Below are 20,947 nucleotides of genomic sequence, written 5' to 3'. Positions count from 1 at the left end.
TTTGACATAGTTTCTGTGTACTAAAATGGTGATAATGTGACCAGTGATTGCCATTTGATGTAATACTCTGCTAGACTACATGTAAGGGAATGGTGCTCCACCTTGTCTTTCACATTCCTAAGTGAGAAAGGCACCAAGATTAGTCAGTGATATTTTCAGCAGTTTAACTATAGATCCATTTTCATTGAAGTTGAAGAGGTCTCATGAGTGGAGCATATCAGAATTTTTTTTTAGTTTTCTCAAAGACAGAACTCCCCCCCCCCCCCCAAAGATACCATACCAAATCTTGGTTTCCTAAAAAGAAAAAAAAAATGTAGGCCCATGTTTTTACTCCTTAAAGTTATATTTTGAAATCTAAATTATATTATTCATGCCCAGTCAGAGTGGCTCAGTTGGTACACCAAAAGATTGCCAGTTTGATTCCTGATCAAGGCACATACCTGGGTTGTGGGTTCAGTTCCCAGTTGGAGCATGTATGGAGGACAGTCAATCAATGTTTCTCTCTCACATTGATGTTTCTCACATCAATGTCTTTCTCTCTCTCTCCTTTTCTCTCTCTAATCGTGTCCTCTGTGGGGATTAAAAAATATTCATGACACAAAATATGTTGCTTGCTACATTTTGTCCATTTTATCAAAATACATATCATCCTCATGCAATTTTTCTTTTTACATGTTGGTTGCCCAAGACAGGTATCTTGGTGGGATGTGGGGGCACCTAGTTCTTCATGTGGGTAATGTCGTTGATTTTGTTTGCTTGGGATACACACTGAGTTAACCTCATTGGACTTTCCCCAGGAGTTGATGCGCATACACCTGGTGGGTCATTATGCTGCTGCACCTGTGTAGTGTGAAGGTCAGTGTGTTTTTCTGATTATAAGAACCCATCCATGTCATTCCATTATAAACCCTCTCCACCTCATAATGGAATGTGCCTCAGTCCAGAGCTTATTGTGATTACCCAGCCCAGAAATTCTTTCAAGTGCAGTCTCAACATTTGAGATCCATTGCTTGCCCTTCCTTATCACCTTCATCCACCCCAAATTCAGCTGTGCTCCATCTTAAGATAAGTTCTTTGCATGCCAACTCCATTGTGTGATGTGAATGCACATTTGTGACAAGTGTATTTATACCTGGAAAAAAATCCACATTCTATGAAGTTCCTTCCCAAATTCCAGCCACCAGCTTTGCTGGCCCATGGTTAATTACGTTACAGTAGATATGGACACACAGAAATATGCCTGGACACAAGAGCAGTGATCTCTCATGTTGACTCAGAGTCAGGTAGGCCACAGGAGAGGCTGCCAGTTCATTAGAGGGGCCTCTTGCAGTTAGTAGCTCTCCCAGGAAGGGCTTTCCCAGCTTCCTTCAGACATCCCTCCAAGTCCACTCCTTTCCATATTTCAGAAGTTTTACAACTACTGGGGATAGCCCCACATTTATTGGACACTATAAATCATGATTTGTGTTTTTCCTGTGTGAGTTCCTCTCTATTCACCACAATCCAAAGTCATAGGTATGACCATTGTTCCTACTTTACCTATGAGGGAACTGAGCCAGAGGGCTAAGTCACTGTTCCAAAGTGTCTTGTGTGTAAGTGAGGAACAGGGATTCAAATTAAGTTGCCTGTCTCAGCTGGAATCCCTGTCCATAGGGCCTTAGTGTTGCCCTGGGAACATGCACTCAGCCAATCCTTAAATGAGGCTTTTGTTTAAAAAATAAATAAAAGTTTACATCCACATAAGACTTTGCAGACTTACTAAGCACATCCACATGTGTATAACTCTAGGTAAGGAAAAGGAAGCCATGAGATGTTCAGTGAGGGTCTTAGCATTCATCAGCTCAGAGGAGGATAAGCAACCCTCAAGCTCAGGTCTTTTCTTCCACCACAGGGCACTGCTTCCAACTCATCCAGATGGGAGCTTTCTTAATCAATAAGTTTACAGTAACTTGGAGAATGAGCACTTTATGTGTTTTACGCAAGGAGCATTAAATTAGTACTTAATCATTTGCTGCCAAATTCCAGTGACAGTCACAATACAGTAACTTTAAATGCCTTTTTTCTTATTGAGTATTCCAGTTTTTTGTGCCATCAGCAGAGGTTTGATTCCCCCCCGCCCTAGTCTCTACTTGGAGAAAGCTTGACTATTGTTAGAGAACATTTTCCCCAACACAGTACTCTCATCTGTTTACATTCCCCTGGGACTTCTGAATTTTCTCTTTGGCTTTGAAGATACAGTGAAAAGTCTTTAAAACAACCAAGTATTTCTTTTTGGGTGTATTTACATTCCAAGAGAATGTCCCTCCTCTCCTCTTTCTAGGACTGGTATCCTTAGAAAGCTAGAGCTTCCCTGCCCTAGAGATTCTCAGTTATGTTTGTCTTCATATACAACCCTTGCCTCAAATAAGACTCCTGGGATCTAACAGCAAAGCTAAATGTTCATACAGATCACTTGAAGGAGTTTATTCAGTGATGCAGGAAATGCAATGGCTGAATACTCTCCCTGTGTTGGTGGCAGTGAGAATGGCACCAGGTGTTAGACCCTTGGGGTCAGACTGGAATTTCGTTTCAGCAAACTTGGTACCTGGGTTCTAGCTAGGAGAGAATTCAGAGCCAAGACTCAAACTATAAGAAAATATTTATTTAGAAAGGCACAGAGGCAGAAAAAATGGGTCAAAAAACAAGTTACAGATGCAAAAGAAGAGTCCTTGGAACTTAGGAAAGAAGAAGATAAAAGTAACATGCCTGGGGGCAAGAAGAGGGGGAAGGGAAAGGTGTGGGTGTTCTCCCTCCCCCCCAGAGAGAGTGCTGTGTCCTTTTGTCCTAAGGACTTTTAAGGGTGGAAATTTTAGGGGAGATCCCAGGGGAGGATCTCAATAGAATATCCAGGGCCTTTTCAGGGTCATGGTCTCCACTGATTGGTTGGCACCAGGACAGAGGGTTAGTGTTCAATGCAGCTGGTCCTGAGACAGCCATGGGGTTGCTTGTCTGGTTTTCCTGCTTTTCTGGGCCTGGAGCTAACACACAACTGAGGCCTAGATGTCATCTCTAAGAAGGAAAGGTCTGGGGGTCTAAACCACATGACCAGTGATATGCTAAGAGAGGAAAGATTACCCTTGGGAAGATGTTTTTGTTTTTAGAGCTTTGCCCATTGCTAGGCCCCTGAAGTTTTCCACCTTGGTGACCTTCTGTACCTGGCCTATGCTTCTCGCTCTGATTTTATCTAACTACCAACTATACCTGGAAATTTATGTGAGTGATCTCTTCCAGATTAATGGGAGAGAGAAGACAGATTGCAACTGATGCTTTCAAAGGATGTAGTTTGTGAAATTGGAGCATAACCACAACTCCTTGTGCTATTAAAGAAATGGACGGGTGGTATTTCTCCATTGAAAGTGAGATTCTTGGGGTACCATTAGAATAAGCATTTCTGGAGGCCCCCATGGGAGGATGAAATGTGGTAGAAAGCTTTATTTGCATGGAATTACATCCTTCAGTCTGCAAAGTCTCATTTCCCTTAAACTAGTCCTGGAAGAGGTGCAGTTGGGGATTAAGCAGAGTTAAAAGCAAAGTCAGCATCCAAAGTTTCCACTCCATGGGGAGCTGGGTCTGGCAGAGCATCAGGCTATTCACAGTCCATCAGTCCATTGTGTGGGGTCCATATGACCATGAGCTATGTGGGTGAATGCAGGGGAGTGCCTCCCCTGCAACAAGAGAGCCAGGAGCCCAGCATGCAAGAGAGGGAACTCTTTTTTAGGAGCTTAAGTATGTCAAAACTTCCCACACTTGCAATGGCCATGCCTACTCTGGCAATGACCTATTACCAGGTGTGACTGACAGACATGTACTACTCCCAATTCATCCAGACTTTACTAGGCAGGCATCTAAATTGCAGCTTCCCCTTGTTCTTTATTAATAACCAGGTTATTTACATTATCACTTGCACAATGATAACACTGGAAACTTGAAGGGACACAGCATAGCTAACTTATTTCCAGTTTCCATGAAAAGTCAACGCAAAACTCCTTGACCCTAACTCTGCATGATAAAGGAAATCTTACAGCCCTATAACTTTTGTGTTTTTTGCTTAAATCTTCAAAATTGAAACTGATCCCAAGGTTTTCTTCACCTTTCTATAATACTTTCTAAGAAAATTCACCATGCTCTGAAATGAGTCTACAACATTACTAGCTGGACTTATAAAAATATTTGGAGATAAACTAGGGATCATTTATTTGACCATTAAGTGTAGAATACTGTCTTTCAACTTCTGGAATGATCCTTAGCAGGATGAATGCTCATCTCTGGAAGAGACCCAAATTAGGAAAACTTAATGCTAAAACCAGTGGTATATCTCAAACCAACAAATATAGCTTTATATGTGGAGCTGGGCATTCACATATTGAAAAATTCTCTGTGGTGATTCTTATCTGCACCCCTGGTTGAGAACCACTGGATAAACTGATGGGATCTAAGCCTTTATGTGTGTAAGAAATGTCCAAACTTGTGAAAATTTTTATGAGTTTATTTGAGCCAAAATGATGACAATTGCAAGGAAGCAAAATTTCAATGGATTGAGAAAATGCTCCAGAGAATGGCAACCTGGCACTTTATTTCTACATTACAATAGAAAAGAAGGTGTAAAGGGGTTACATGAAATCTATTGGTGATAGATTAGGCAGGCAGGAGAAAGCAAATTGGGGAAAGCTCTGGGATTGGAATAGATATGCTTTTTTACATAGGTAGGTATGGGATAGTTAACAGTTAATAATTAACATGATAATAATAACTGTGAGGGAATTTGTGGCTTCTGCTCTGGTGTGGTGGTTGTGCTTTGAGGGGTCTGGAAAAAAGGAAATTACTTTGATATTCCAAAGGTAATGTTATCAGGTGTGTTATCTTAGATGTAAACAGACAGGCTCAGTTAAGGTAAAGATTGACCTTTGTTAAGGAAAAATACTGCCCTAGGACATATCTACCAACCATGAACTGCTTTTAGTTTAAGTTTTAATTTCAGATCATCTTATGTGGTTACTTTAGGTCTCTGAGTTTGTAAGGCCACTATGCAGGCCTCCCCTGAGCTTGTCAGGTTTAGTATGTGGCTCCTTTTTCATCCACAGTGTCTGGAAATAATAAACTTGAAAAGAAATCTATACTCTAGATAGTTCTGCTACGAAGATGAGTATTTTTTTTTTGCTCAAAGATGGGTTTCCTGAAGCTTGTTGAAGATCCTTTTTAGAAAAACAGACAAACATTAGGACTTTTGTGTTAGAATGATTAGCATTTCTGTGTCCTCAGACTTAGATTCTGATTGTACTAGAGAGAAGTAACACCTGTGATAAAAAATGGAGGAAGTAGAATTCTGCCAGGAGCTGCAGCCTAACAGAGTTTCTTCCAGTGCAATTGGCCCTCAGGAGCAAACCTCCCTGTTCAGAGACAACTGTGTTAGATAGGAGCAGACAGGCCCACCTAGATAAAGGCACTGTAACCATGACCACACCTTAAAAGGCATCTGAACAGTTTATCTGTATGTCTTCTACATTCTCCAAAGGATTTAGCCAACCAGTTCTGGGTTTTTCAGAATCTGATCAAAAGCATCTGGAGTAGGGAGGTGAAGTAAGAAGTGGTCTTTTGCCAGAATTAACTGCCTTATGTGGATGGAGGCAAGGGAATGGAAGAAATAGGGAGAAAAACATGGCTCATTAGATTTTTTTCTCTATCAGAGCATGTGTTAGGTGGCAGGACATTAAGGATTGAGGGATCTTTAAAACTTCTCATGCAGAAAGTGAGGCCTGAGAGGCTGTGTGTCTTTCAAGATCTGTCAGGGAGAAACAGGAGGGCTCAGGGGATCCATCCAACTTCTGTCAGCTCATGATTGCACATATCCCTCCTAAAACAGAATATTCCTAGTCAGTTCCTTTTCCTTGACCCCAAACTCTATATGATAAAGGAAATCTGTGGCCTTATAACTTTTGTGTTCTTGTTAAAGTCTTCCATACTGAAAGTGATAACACAGTAATTTATGTGACTGTCATCCTGACACAGCAGCCTGGAGGACCAGGCAACTGAAGCTCTAATCTTTCTGTTAACCATGCTCAGCAGGACCAGTGCTACAAGCACCAATAAAGGCCTTTGCTTTCAACCTATTTCTGGAGCACTCTTTAGGTGTTTTGTTTGAATATATAATCTGTCATGTTCTTTCAAAGTAAGTGCTTTTATAAAAGGTCTAGAATGTCTTTTAAACACATTTTTTCTCACTTAGAGGGAAATGTAATTTTAGTCCTTTTGTAGCCTCCGCTCTAGAAAGGAACACAGGTACAAGAAGGATGCTTTTGAGTGGGATTCAAAGATTAGTTTAAACTAGGGCATGCACATTGCATAGATATTTTCCTCAGACAGCAGGTGGTAAAAAGTGTCTCTAGTTATCTGTTTTGAGCTTTGCTTGAGTAGTGTATAGTAAGTGATTTTTTTTCAATCAAAAGAATGCCAGTTCTATATGCAGCCACAGATAAGATGCCTCTTTTCCTTGGTCATAATTTTATTTTTCAGCAAGAAATAGAAGTCCCTTAGCATTATTTCTTCTCATGCCCATTTGCATTATGCAGAATTCTTAGAGAACATGGCATTGCTAATGTTCTGTTGTGGTCTCAGTACAGCATTGTGTGCCAGCATATATGGGTTCTGGGTCTGTTTGCTTAGCTATGCTTTCTTTCTTTTTTTCCCCTTTTCGGTTAATCTTTATCTGAGGATATTTTTCTATTGATTTTTAGAGAGTGGAAGGGAGGGAGGGAGAGGAAGAGAGAGAGATAGATGAGAGAGAGAGGGAAACATCGGTTGGTTGCTTCCCACATGTGCCCTGACTGGAGCCAGGAATCAAACCTACAACCTAGGTATGTGCCTTTGACTGAGAATTGGACTGGTGACCCTTCGATATATGGATGATGCTCTAACCACTGAACCACACCGGCTAGGGTTTAGCTATGCTTTTTTAATGAAAGTTCTTGCTTTTTTACATGATTTCAAACACTAAGTCAGCATTTTCATGATCACAGCTAAATATATAGCACAAGTAGGTATGTATTGGCCTTTCTATCATGCACGTTTTTGTTTTTTTAACAAAGTACAAGGAGGATTTGGGAGTGTTTTATTCACCTTAAAATTTTTGGATAGAAATTACCTTGGGTTGTTCTGGTCCAAAGCAGCATCATGAATTGCTAAGAATTAGACATCAGACCCTGGGATAAAAACCCAATGACATAAGTTCATCCTGACTTGAATGTTTTAAGTGGAGGCACAGAGAGGTCATTCATTATTTACTTGGCACTTATTTATTGAACACCTATTTACATGCCAGATACAGTTGAAGTGTTAGTAACACAGTCGTGAACAAAAAGACAGGTACCTGCTCTCATGGAAATTTTATTCTAGTTGGGGAGCAAGGTTTGTTAGGAAATAAAAATTACAAATAAGTGTATAACATGATGTCGGGAACTAGAAGTGCTACGGGAAAGAGAGAGTAGAGTAAGGATAGGTGGACAAAACAGGGCTTGGAGCACCCTGTGTTCTCTTGCTCTAACGTTGCACACCACCTCTCATTACAATTTCTTAAAACCCATGCTGTTGCTGAACTTGTATAAAATATAATCCAGAGGTCACCACCTCTACACTCCCTAATGAAGTTGTTTTATCTGGCTGACGGTGGGGTTTTTTTTGTTTTTTTTTTATAATTTTGTTAATGACTTTATTGAAAAACTGATAATTTTACATAAAAAATCAGAAACTAGCTTCTCTTGAAAAATATCAAAAGCTCTTATAGTCCTGGACCCACCTTCTGCCTGGCAGCTATTGGCAGGAGCTGACTAAGAAGGTCTCTGTTAGGTCAGAGGGATGTGACCTTCAGAATGTCAGTGTTTTAGCTTAGCTCACCTCTTGGTAGCCTCTTAAGGCAGCCCTTACTTCAACCTATTTTATGTAAGTTCTGCAATGCCCAAGGCAGTGTTGTGTCTAGTATTGTTATTAGAGAAAAATATGTCTCATCTTCCCCCATAGCTACTGGGAGTAAGATCTTTGTGATATCCCAAATAAAGGAATTTCCTGAAAATTGCATGGGAGGATGTGATACAGTAGAAAGCTTTATTTCTGTGGAATTATACCCTTGGGTTTCCAAAGTCCCATTTCTCTTCATCTAGTCATAGAAGAAGTATAGCTAGAATTTCAGTAGAGCTAAAATCAGAGCAGTGTCCAGAATTTCCATTTCCGCTGTGGAGCAAGGTCCAGTACAACATCAAGCTAGTTGCAGTTCATTAGTCCATTGTGTGTGGGGCTCTGCATGGCCATGGACCAAATGGCAGAATGCCAGGAATCCAAGTGTAAACCATAAGCCAAGCATGCCAAGAGGAGCCAAGAGAGTGAAATTCCTTGTTCAGGGGATTAAGAATCCCAAATTTTCATGAGCTCGCAGTGGCCACTCCCAATCTAGCCAACCATCTCTGTCCCCAGGTGTGATTGACAGACAAGTGTCTGCCTTATGTCATCCCAATTTACTGGACATGAGTCTATCTTCTCTTTGTCAAATCTCTGGGTAGTGTAAAGTTGTTGTTTCCTGGTGAAGCTGCCCAAATGACATGCTTATAATGTCTGGCTTTCCCTTTGCTCCTTTTCAATTATTAATAAAACTAGTTGATTACAACAGTATCAGTATCGGGATCTTTCCTTTCTTGGTGGGCACTATGAAGCTTTCTCTTTCTTCCTTCTCTTCCAGTCAATTTATGTAGGTTTGACTCTTTGTGGGCTGCAAGGTATGTTTCAAGCAATCACAGTCCTATGCTAAGTCAGAGAAGCCATCTAATCAAAGAAGGCCTTGAAGTCCCAGGCTGCTTTCACATAGCCTGGTAGAAGAAGGGACTCAATGCGATTCACAACACCTATTATACATCTATTATATTTTCACTTAATGATAGTAGCAGGTTTAAATAAATAAGATGCTCTTGGATTTACAAGTTCATTACACTCCTACCTAGTTTAAACTGAAGCTCATTGTCTGTTTTTATTCATCTTTTGTCCCTTATATAATTACACCCACCAAATCCTCCCCAGACTTTCCCAAACTGCAATTAGCCAAAACATGTTACTTTGTTCCAGTTATCATTTATTTCATTTCTTTGTGGCTTTTCAGGTTACCATGCTATTTATTACCTGACAGAGGTGTGACCAGAGCAATTGCAAGAGGCACTGTCCTTTGAGCTAGACCCTATGTTCCTTGAGGCAGATGATGTGAGATTCTTGGTTCACCTCCCAAGAATGCCCTTCCCTTTGTTTCTGCTCATTCAACCAGTGTTGGCTTAGAATTCAGTCTTTTGGCTCATACAGAATATTTCTAAATGTATATAACTTTCATAACCTTATATTTCCAAGCCCTTTATCATTGTTTTAGTGTACTTTTATTTAACCTAATAACCTTTTCCTACTCCATAGTAGATAGCAGATTCTTTGCTGGGAAATGCCTTCTTTCCTGTTGCATATGTCTTTCCTCATGTCAGAAGCATACCCCATAGTGTTCCCTATAATTTTTGCCCTAATTGGTATCATTGTGGTCACCAAGATTGTGCTCATTATTCTGAGAGTGGATCTCTTCAGAGGTGGGGTCTGCACCCTAGTGTTGCAATTACCTATATCCAGGAACAAGCAGCTTTAGCATCAGCTGCCAGCTTAGAAATGTAGACTATTGACTTCAGAGATGGTTGCACTCTAACAAGAGGCAGAGTGCCTTTGTTCCCAGCCATGGACTGGATTTATAGTTAAAATGCTGCATTGACAGCTTGGAAAAATAAGATAAATATAGCCGATTGGACATATTTTCACCAAAGGGCACTTAAGAAACATCATAGAGACTGGTGAGAGAGGGAGAGGTGTGGAAAGAGGAATCCTCCCTGAAAACTGTGCTCAGCTTTGAGGCCCAAGGGTTAGTGGCTGCAAAGCTCCCTCCCCTTGGGAGTGTAGACTGGCATCCAGAAGCAGGGATCTCAAACACTGAGTGATGGAAAAGGGAAAGAGAGTCCATGCATGTCGGGCAGAGGGAGCCAGGGGAACAGTCTACCTTGGAGGTGGGGTCTGCACCTTCCCAGTGAAAGAACACACTTAATGGTGGCAGCCCTGGGAAGAGAGATTCACCCTGGGTGCTGACTGCAGAAAAGGCTGTGCTGCAATGTGTAGCTCCAGAATAGAAAGGAGCCTGTGGGCTTCACCCAGCAATGACCTAAAAGGACCCTCTGCTTTCCTGTAAGTCATTATACTGAGTCCCAGAAAGCATTTAAACTATGTGGTGTGAGAAAGGGGAAGAAAGCCTTCCTGCCACCAGAGAAAGAGTGAAGCTGCCAGCAGATGGACTTGGGGTCTCCCACGGCTAGAGAGATACTGGAGTGGCCAGCAGGGCAGAGTGGAGATTTTGGACTTGCTTTGAAGAAAGCCAGGATAGCAGGATAGTGATTGGAGCTGAGAATCTCAGCCCCATCCTTAATGAGTACAGCTGTGTGGGAGACCTGCCTGGGGCTGACTTTGTAACCCCTCCTGCTTGGATTGGAGGAGGAAGGGCAACAGATCCTTGCAAAGCAGGTTTTCTACCTGTTTGTTATTTTATATGTTTTTGATTATTGGACGGTAGCCCACAGCATCCTCCTTCCTGGCTCATATCGGGTAGACAGACCAGCAAAAGCTGGGTTTTTGTTTCTGCATTGTGGAGATTCTGAAATGAGCGCCCTGTGAGATCAGCCAACCAGAACTTGGAAAGGAAGGGCGGAGTACATTTACATCTCTTGTAGGCTAGGAACATCACCCCAATAGGAAAGTGGCTGGTTCAGCTCCCTGAAGCCCCAGATTCCCCCTCCCCCCAGGCACAGTATGGTCGGGTAAGGGAAAACAGCTCAGAGGAAGGCATCACTGTTGTTTAGGAACTGGAGGATATGCTCCAAAGCCCTTCTGGGGGCTGGGAAGGCAACATGTGCACCAGAGTCTTTTTTGATCAACCCCACAGGGCCCAGGCCAGCTGAAACTGCACATACAGAAAAGGCAACAGACTGAATTCAATATTGACTTGCATCAGGCCATTTTAGAGGGAATTAGAGTTGGAGGATATGGTAGAAACTGAGGCGTTGGCTCTGAAGCAGAGATTCATTTCCCCACAGCAAGTGCCTGATGGCAAAATCTCTAAGTAAGGAGCCCAATAGCCCAAGCTACACTAGCCAGCCTGCACCCTAAAGATTCTCTTAGGAAGATCCCGGAGTAAGACCAGGTAACCACAGGGGGAGGCAAAATAATTTACAGGTGGAAGTGGTCCAAAGAAAGCCTCAGACAAATCAGCTACATAAGGACACTGAGAGCCAAACCTAGACAGCTCCTGACATTGACTGACACAAAAGTACCTCCATGGAGGCCTGAAATCAGTGAACCTCAGACAACATAAGTTGCCCAGATGAACTTCGCTTGGCTAGCTTTTTATTTTATTTGTTTTTGTCTTGCTTTGCCTGTTTTTGTTTGTTTGTTTGTTTTTCAAGATTTCAAGATTTTCTTGATATTCTCTGCTTTATTGCATAGATATTATTATAATTATTGTTTATTGCTTTTCTATATTGTTTCTTCCATATCTATTATTGGCTTCCTTCCTTACCCTTGTTTTACCTTACTCCCTCGCCTTGTTCCCTTGGCATAACTTTTTTATCCCTTTCTTTTCCTGTCTTCCTGTTTTTTTAAAAACCATTTTCCTATTCCTACTCTCTACCCTTATTTTTTGCTCTTCCTCTTTTATTTCAGAATCTTTTCTCTGCCCTTTTATCTCCAAGTAGCTTCTCGATTTTTTACTCTTTTACTATTAGCAATAATATCTCTTTCTTTCTTTCTTTCTTTCTTTCTTTCTTTCTTTCTTTCTTTCTTTCTTTCTTTCTTTCTTTCTTTCTTCTTTCTTTTTCTTCTTTGCCTTAGTAATTGTGTTTTCTCTTTGCTTTAGCAATTCTATGTTCTCTTGACTTGTTTTCATTGTTATTGAAATATTGCCAGGATATTTTGTAAGTTCCTGTTTGTTTCCTGTTGGTTTGGTTGTGGTGGTTTTTGTGGGTTTTTTTTGTCCCTGTCAGCAACTGTACAACAGCTCATATGACAGGGTAGTGACTGAGCCCACAGTTAGCCAGCCTGAGAAGAGAGTCACCCACAACCAGAACAATAACAATCTAGACCTAATCACAACAGGAGATCCCAAAGAACTCATAAAAGGGACATGCCAAGAGCATACAGCTCAGAAGTATAAGGAAGCATAGCTGGGCATGGCTCAGCAGTTGAGCATCAATTTAGGATCCAGGAGATTGTGGTTCTATTCCCAGTCAGGGCACATGCCCAGGTTGTGGGCTAGATCCCCAGTCAGAGGTGTGCAGGAGGCAAACGATCAATGACTGCTCTCTCATTATTGATGTTTCAACTCTGTCTCCCTCTCCCTTCCTCTCTCTGAAATCAATAAAAATATAATTTTTTAAAAAATAAGTATAAGGAAAACACACCTCTGGGTCCCACAGGACATTCACTACAAAAGTCCACCCCACAAGACTGGGAGACAGCAAATATATCTAATATACAGATACAAACACAAAGAGATGACTAAAATGGGAGGAAAAGAAACAACTGCCAAACTAAAGAAAAGAAAAAAATCACCAGAAAAAGACCTTGATGAGATGGAGGTAAGAAAGTTATTAGAAACAGAGTTCAGAGCAATGATTATTAAGATTCTCAAAGAAATTAGTGAGAACTACAAGACACTTAATGGGAACTTCCAGGAACTTAGTGAAAAATACAAAGAACTTAGTGAAAACTACATCAGCATGAAAAAAGAAATAGATATTATGAATAAGAACCAGACAGTAATGAAGAATACTATATCTGACATCAAAGATACACTGGAAGTAATTAAAAGCAGGCTCAATGAAGCAAAGGATTGAATGAGTGAATTAGATGATAAGGTAGAAAAACCACTCAGAGTAGCAAAAAGGAAAAATACTTAAAAAGCATAAGAACACTTTAAGGCAACTTTGGGACAACATGAAAGGAAACATTCACATCATATGGGTACCAAAGGGGGGGGGGGGGAGGGAGTGAGCAAGGGATAGAAAACTCAGTTGAAGAAATAATCATAGAAATAATAACAAATTCCTAAGTTGGTGAAGGAGGAAGCCACACAAGTTCAGGAAACACAGAGGGTACCAAACAAGAGGCACCCAAAGAGACCCACTCCAAGACACCTCATAATTAGAATTGCAAATGTTAAGGACAAAGAAAGAATATTAAGGGCTGTAAGAGAGAGACAAACAGTGACCTACAAGGGAGCCCCTATAAGGCTGACAGATTTCTCAACAGAAACGCTTCAGGCCACAAAGGGTTGGCATGAAGTTCTCAAAGTAATGAAAAGCAAAAACCTGAAACTAAGACTGCTGTATCCAGCAAGGTTATCATTTTAAATTAAAGGTGAAATAAAAAGCTCCCCAGATAAAAGAAGGCTAAAGGAGTTGAGTACCACCAAACCAGCATTTCAAGAAATGCCAAAAGGACTGCTTTAAGATGAAGAAGAGCCCATCCGGGCTTAGCTCAGTGGTTGAGCGTCGACCTGGGATCCAGGCGATCGGGGTTCGATTCCCGGTCAGGGCACATGCTCGTGATGTGGGCTGCAGCTGATCAATGACTCTCTCATCATTGATGTTTCTATCTCCCTCTCTCCCTCTCCTTTCCTTTCTCTGAAATCAATAAAGATATATTTTAAATTAAAAAAAAAAAAAGATGAAGAAGAAATATTGAGAGAAAGGTACATCAGCATAAAGGGGAAAATTGCATTAAAAAAAGTATATATCAATAATAACTTTAAATGTATATGGAAGAAATTCTCCAATCAAAAGACATATGGTAGCTGAATGGATAAGAAAACATCAACCATAGATATGCAGTTTACAAGAGACCCACTTCAGGGCAAGACATTCACACAGCTGAAAGTGAAGGGATTGAAAAAAAATTCCATGGAAATGGAAATGAAAAAATAAAAATGGTGTAGCAATACTTTTTCTGACAAAATAGACTTCAAAGTAAAGACCATAAGAGACAAAAGAAGGCCACTACATAATACCAAAGGGATGAATCCAACAAAAGGAAATAACATATATATATACCCAATATAGGAACACCTAAATAAATAAATAATTTCTTATTTATTTAAGAGGGAGATCAACAGCAACACAGTCATAGTGGGGGACTTTAACACCCCATTGTCATATTGGACAGATCATCAAAACAAAAATCAACAGAGACCTTAAATGAATCACTAGACCTAATGGATTTAATTTACATTTACAGAACACTTCAACCCAAAGCAGCAGAATATACATTCTTCTCAACTGCACATGGGCATTCTAAAAATAAACCACATGTTAGGGCACAAAACAAGCCTATACGAGTTCAGGAAGATTGAAATTATTTCAAGCATCTTCTCAGATCACAATGCCATGAAACTTGAAATCAACCACTATAAAAAAATCAAAAATATTCAAACACATGGAGACTACATAGCATGATATTAAACAATGAATAGGTTATGAACAAGATAAAGGAAAAATAAAAAACTTCCTTGAACCACACAAAAATGAACGCACAACAAACCCAAATCTATGGGACACAGCAAAAGTAGTCCTGAGATGAAAGTTCATAGCATTGCAGGCATTCCTAAAAGAAATAAAAGCTCTAATAAATGATCTAACATTACAGCTAAAAGAATTAGAAAGAGAGCATCAAGAAAAGCCCAAGAATGTTGAAGGAAAGAAACAATAATGATCAGAATAGAAATAAATGACATTGAGAATTAAAAAAACAATATAAAAGATCAATAAAACCAAGAGCTGTTTTTTTTTAAAAGATAAATAAGATTGATGAACCTTTAGCCAGACTCACCAAGAAACAAAGAGAGAAGACCCAAATAAATAAAATCAGAAATGAAAAAGATGGTATAACACCTGTCACCACAAGAAATACAAAGAATTGTAAGAAAATACCACCAGCAACTATATGCCAACAAACTGGACAACCTGGGAGAAAGACAAATTCCTAGAAACATACAATCTTCTAAATTCAATCAGGAATAGTCAGAAAACCTAAGTAAGCCAATAACAACTGATGAAATTCAAGCAGTAATTAAAAGTAAATGAATGAATGAATGAATGAATGAATGAATGAATGAATGAATGAATGAGTGAATAAATAAATAGCAAACGAAAGTCCAGGACCAGAGAATATTTACAAGAGAATATTACCAAATATTCAAAAAGGAATTGACACCTATTCTCCTCAAACTATTCTAGAAAAATCAAGAAGAAAGAAGACTCCCATTGTCTTTTTAAGGCCAGCATGATCATAATCCCAAAACCAGATAAAGGCATTACAAAGAATGAAAATTAGAGACCAGTATCCTTGATGAACATGTATGCTAAAATTCTCAACAAAATATTAACAAATTGGATCCAGCAATACATTACAAAGATCATATACCATGACCAAGTGGAATTTATTCCAGTGATGCAAAGCTGGTGTAATATTTGCAAATCAATAAACGTGACACATCACATTAACAAAATGCAGAACAAAAATCATGTGATCGTTTCAATAGGTGGAGAAAAAGCATTTGACAAAATCCAGGACCCATTTTTGACAAAAACTCTCAGCAAAGCGGGAATACAGGGATCATACCTCAAAATAATAAAGGCCATATATGACAAACCTACAGCCAACATCATACCCAATGGGCAAAAACTAAAACCATTTCCTTTAAAAACAGGAGCCAGAAAAGTTTGTCTGCTTTCACCACTCTTTTTCAACTTAGTACTGGAAGTCCTCACCACAGCTATCAGACAAGAAGAAGGTATCTTAATTGGAAGAAGGTATCCTAATTGGAAAGGAGGAGGTAAAACTGTCATTATTCACAGATGGCATGATATTATACATAGAAAATACTAAAGACTCCACCAAAGTACTACTAGATTTGATAAATGAATTTGGCATATTAGCTGGATACAAAGTTAAGATCTGAAAATCTATTGTATTTTTTACACCAATAATGAGCTCTCAGAGAGACACTAAACAAAATATCATTTACCATTGCAACCAAAAAAATAAGATACCTAGGAATAAACTTAACCAAGGATGTAAAACACCTGTACTAGGAAATTTACAGGACACTGAAAAAAGAAATATAGGAAGATACAAACAAGTGGAAGAATATACCATGTTCATGGATTGGAAGAGTTAATATCTTTAAAATGTCCATACTACCCAAAGCAATCTATAGAATCTACATAATTCCTATTAAAATATCAACAGTATATTTCACAGAGCTAGAACAAATATTCCAAAAATTTATATGGAATTAAAAAGGACCCCAAATAGCTGCAGCAATCTTAAGAAAGAAGAACATTTTTGGAGGGATCACAGTCCTGAATATCGAACTATAAACTCATTGTACTCAAAACCTCCTGGTACTGTTACAAGAATTGGCATATAGCTCAATGGAAAAGAACAGAGACCCCAGATATCAACCCACACCGTTATGGTCAATTAATGTTTTCCAAAGGAGGAAAGAGCATACAATGCAGCAAAAACAGTCTCTTCAATAAATGGTGTTGGGAAAATTGGACAGGTACATGTAAAAATAGGAAACTAAACCACCTACTTACTGTATATAGAATAATAAATTTAAAATGGATAGAATACTTAAATGTAAATCATGAAACCATAAAAAATCTGAAAGAAAGCATAGTAGTAAAATCACAGACATCTTATGTAGTGTAATTTTCACCAATACATCTCCTAGGGCAAGGGAAGCAAAGGAAAAATAAACAAATGGCTCTATGTCAAACTAAAAAGCTCCTTTACAGCAAAATAAAACATCCTCAAAATGCAAAGGAACCCCACGGTATAGGAGAACATATTTGCCAAGAATGCATCTGATAAGGGTTTAATTTCTAAACTATACACAAAGCTCATACAACTCAAGAAGAGGAAGACAATTTAAGTAGAAAACAGGCAAAGGACCTGAAGAGACACTTCTCCAGAGAGGCCATTCATGTGGCCAAGAGAAATATGACAAAATGCTCAATGTCGCTAATCATCTTAGAGATGCAAATTAAAAGGACCATAAGATATCACCTCACACCTGTCAGAATGGCTACCATCAACAAATCAACAAATGACATGTGCTACTGAGGATGTGGAGAAAAGGGAACCCTCGTACATGGCTGGTGGGAATGCATACTGGTGCAGCACTAAGGAAAACAGTATGGAGTTCCCTCAAAAAATTAAAAATGGAACTGTCTTTTGAACTAGTGATCCCACTTCTAGGGATGTATCTGAAGAAACCTGAAACCCCAATCAGAATGAATCTATGCACCCCTGTGTTCATAGCAGCACTATTTGCAATAGCTAAGATTTGGAAACAGCCCAAGTGCCCATCAATAACTGAGTAGAAAAAAAAGCTGTGGTACATTTGCACCATGGAAACTATGCAGCTGTAAAAAAAAAGGATCTCTTACCCTTTGGGGCAGCATGGATGGACCTGAGGAATATTGCACTAAGTGAAATAAGCCAGTCAGAGAAAGCAAATATCACATGATCTCACTTATATGTGGAATCTAAGGAATAGAATAGATTGATGAACAAGGTAAGACCACAGACATGGAAGCATGGTACAACCTTGCAGATCTCAGAGAGAAGGAGGGCAGGAAGAGATTAACCATATGTAAACAGCCCATGGACACAGACAATGGATATGTGGGGGCCTTGGGTTGTGGTGGGAGATGGGTGGAGGAGTTCAAGGGGGGAAATGGGGGATATCTCTAATACTCTCAACAATAAATAAATAAATAAAAAATAAATAAATAAATAAATAAATAAATAAATAAATAAATAAATATAAACAAGAAAGCAAAAGAAAAGGTGGGGGGATGCAAACTCTTAGGCTCACATGGAAAATGTTAAATCAATACCTGCATTTTAATAAGATTCCCAGGAAATTCATATGGACCTTTAAGTAGGAAAAGCACTGCCTTTTACTATTGTCCAACCTGTGCACAGGCTTCCACCACTGGCCCTGGGCCCACACCCTTTCATATCATCTCACAGCCTCTTGTGCAAAACTCTTTCAACACTGAATGGACATTCTCTGACCATTGGTTATGAGTTTCTACAGTTAAATACAGGCCCATACATTCTATGATCTGAATCTTTGGTAGTTATTGTATTCAGCCATAGGTAAATGCCACCATATCATTAGCAGTTGGATAAAATATCCTTGGGAATTAAGTCATTCATTATAAACATCTAAATCCTCATTAAGGAAAAAGCTTGCAGTATAGTTTAACAGTGAATGTAGAATGTAGGGAAACCAATTAAAGTCACTAAAAAATAGTTATTAAATAGATTGTTTTCGACAGGCAAGACAGAAAAGTGGTTAAGAGCTGATATGGGAATCCAATGCTCAAACTAGATTAGGGCCCAGCTTTGCTCCCACTTATGTGACCTTGAGGAAGTTACTTAGCCCAGTCATTTGCATATCCAAGCTAGTTCACTAGCTTTCTGTTGAGACCCAGGCATCTGCATTTTATTCAGGTCATTTTGACACACAGTTTGGAAAACACTGGCAACCACATGGAGCCATGAACTCCACTTTTCTCAAGTAAGGATAATAGAGCAGGCACTTGGATATTTGAGAGAATTAATGGTAGCATGGAGGGAAAGATCCGGTCACATGCCTGACACATAATTGTTGCTCAACATCAGTAGTGATGATGATAATGAAGATAACAATAATGGTAGTAGTGATAATGATGCAGGCTGTATTTACATGCCAATTAGTCATGCATAAATCTACATCCTTGTTTCTGAAATATGGGCTTTACTTTATATATGTATGGGTCTGTATTACATAAATTATCAGGATAAATATTATTTTATTATGGCTGTTTGTAGTTCTGCACCAGTCTTGAATCTACCATTTTAATAATGCAATTTTATGTTTGTTCAGTATTTTTAATTCTCCAAGTGCTTTAATATAAGTCATCTCCTTTGATATTCCCTCCAATCTTCTGGGGTGCACAGAGCCATCACATGAACTTAACCTCATTTGATAACTGAGGAAACACAGAAAGGAACTTGCTTAAAGCTGTCCACTGAACAACCTGGAATGGAATTTTGGTTCTGTATAGAAAGACTGATGTCTTTTTACCAAAAACTCATATTAAAGGTAATTTTCCAGGCAAATCTTGATTGACTGCTAATGAATCTCCACAGGTTATATTAACAATTGCCTAGGAAATATCTCTGTTTCCTGGGTAAGGCTACAATTTAGTCTTATCTTCATGTCTTTTTAAATCTGAGGAGATCAAACACAGAAGATCCTTCCCTTTTTTTAATGGAGAATCAAAGATCACTGAGAGCAAAATTAACAAAGGTCCACTTAAGTGAAAAATAACATAATTTAGGTTATTGTTAGAAGATATGATAGGGTTTACCGAACCTATATTGTGATGCTTGTATTGGCAAATTTTCATGAATTCCCTCAGGTTTTATGAAATACTGGCAGGAAATAATTTTCTGATTGCCCAGCCTTCTTGAAAATACTCACATACTCAACAAGTATTTACTGGAAAGTTATGTTAAGAAGTTCAGCAGAAGGTACAAGAAAGCACACATATCAATCATTAAGCCAATATGCAATCTACTGACACCATACTCACAGAAACCTCAACAAAACCCTCCTTACCTCCTCTACCATTGTTTTATTCAACACATGGTTCAGCTCTCTAGCTCCTTTGGAACATCATATATGAAAATGTGTGAAGAGCCAGAACCTTCTCAAGTCCACCTCTGCTGAATTATTATCTCTCTCCTCTTCTTTTTCAGCACTGGTCCTACCTCCCAGAGAAATGGCCACTCTGTACTTGAAAACTACACAACCAAGTAAATGTTATCTAAACTTGTCTCCACCTTGATCACTTAGAGCTCTAAGACTCTTTGGTGTCACTAGAAGTGATGGTATTTAATTATTTTCTCTCGAATCACTTTGTCGTTTCTCACTGGGTTGCCCAATAACATCTCTGTATACTTACTCTAGTAATCCACTCCTTTTTTATTTATTGCATTTATGTATTAAAAAGTGTAATGATAAGTCCAGAAGGGGAAGCACAATGTTCTAGTTAATAAATATAATAAATTAAAAATTAGAAGCCTAATTCTATATTATTTAAGAATTAGAGCATCTAAAACTTCAATAGGTGTGCCTAATGTGATCCAAGTTGCTTACCCATTTACTTCTAAGCAAAAGAGTTTGAAATAAAAACAGTTGAGAAGTCAAGTACTATTTGAGATGTTTACATTACCTTATTTTAAGAACTTTAGCCAACATTGCCTACAGATTTATTCAACAAATATCAACTACTTAACATATGTTATTTATTCATAAATATTTATGGAGTGGCTACACTGGGTCAGCTGCTTCGCTGGGTGCAGGAAATAAAATGGTGAGTAAAGAGAAACCTGAATTTCCAGCTTCCAATCTAGTGGAGAAAAGTCACTCAAGCTGATGTGAGCATTCAGAAGGAAAAGAATGCAGTTTATTAGCACACTATAAAGAGGGAGCTTTACCTAGACTGGGATTTAGGAAGTGTCCTTGAGGAAGGGGTGCTTACTTGGGAACTGAAATATGAATTATAGTTAAGAGAGCAAGATTACTCTTCCTTATTACAAAAATTGAAGTCATCTGCTTTCAAGAATCATTATTTATATGAACAGGTATAAAAAATAAAAGAAGTTAATACTTGGTCTTTTCTAGAGCTATTTAAAAAATTTTGAAGTGTACTTCTCATTACCTTGCAAACCATTTCTT

The 20,947-nt window shown here is 38.9% G+C and overlaps 1 protein-coding gene across 1 annotated transcript in view; it reads left to right on the top strand.

Annotated features, from left to right (window-relative positions):
• HECW1 (HECT, C2 and WW domain containing E3 ubiquitin protein ligase 1) overlaps window positions 1–20,947 on the top strand; it is a 578,356-nt gene that overhangs the window by 139,612 nt on the left and 417,797 nt on the right. The window contains exon 3 of the mRNA XM_016212519.2: window positions 798–855. Coding sequence (XP_016068005.2) covers window positions 829–855 — 27 coding nt within the window. The 5' untranslated portion in view covers window positions 798–828. The remainder of the gene's footprint in view (window positions 1–797; window positions 856–20,947) is intronic.

Source organism: Miniopterus natalensis, chromosome 10 (assembly GCF_054644295.1).
Source record: "Miniopterus natalensis isolate mMinNat1 chromosome 10, mMinNat1.hap1, whole genome shotgun sequence".
NCBI classification, from domain to species: Eukaryota; Metazoa; Chordata; class Mammalia; order Chiroptera; family Miniopteridae; genus Miniopterus; species Miniopterus natalensis.
Note: the sequence above shows the minus strand (reverse complement) of the source record. Positions and strands in the feature narration are given on the sequence as shown.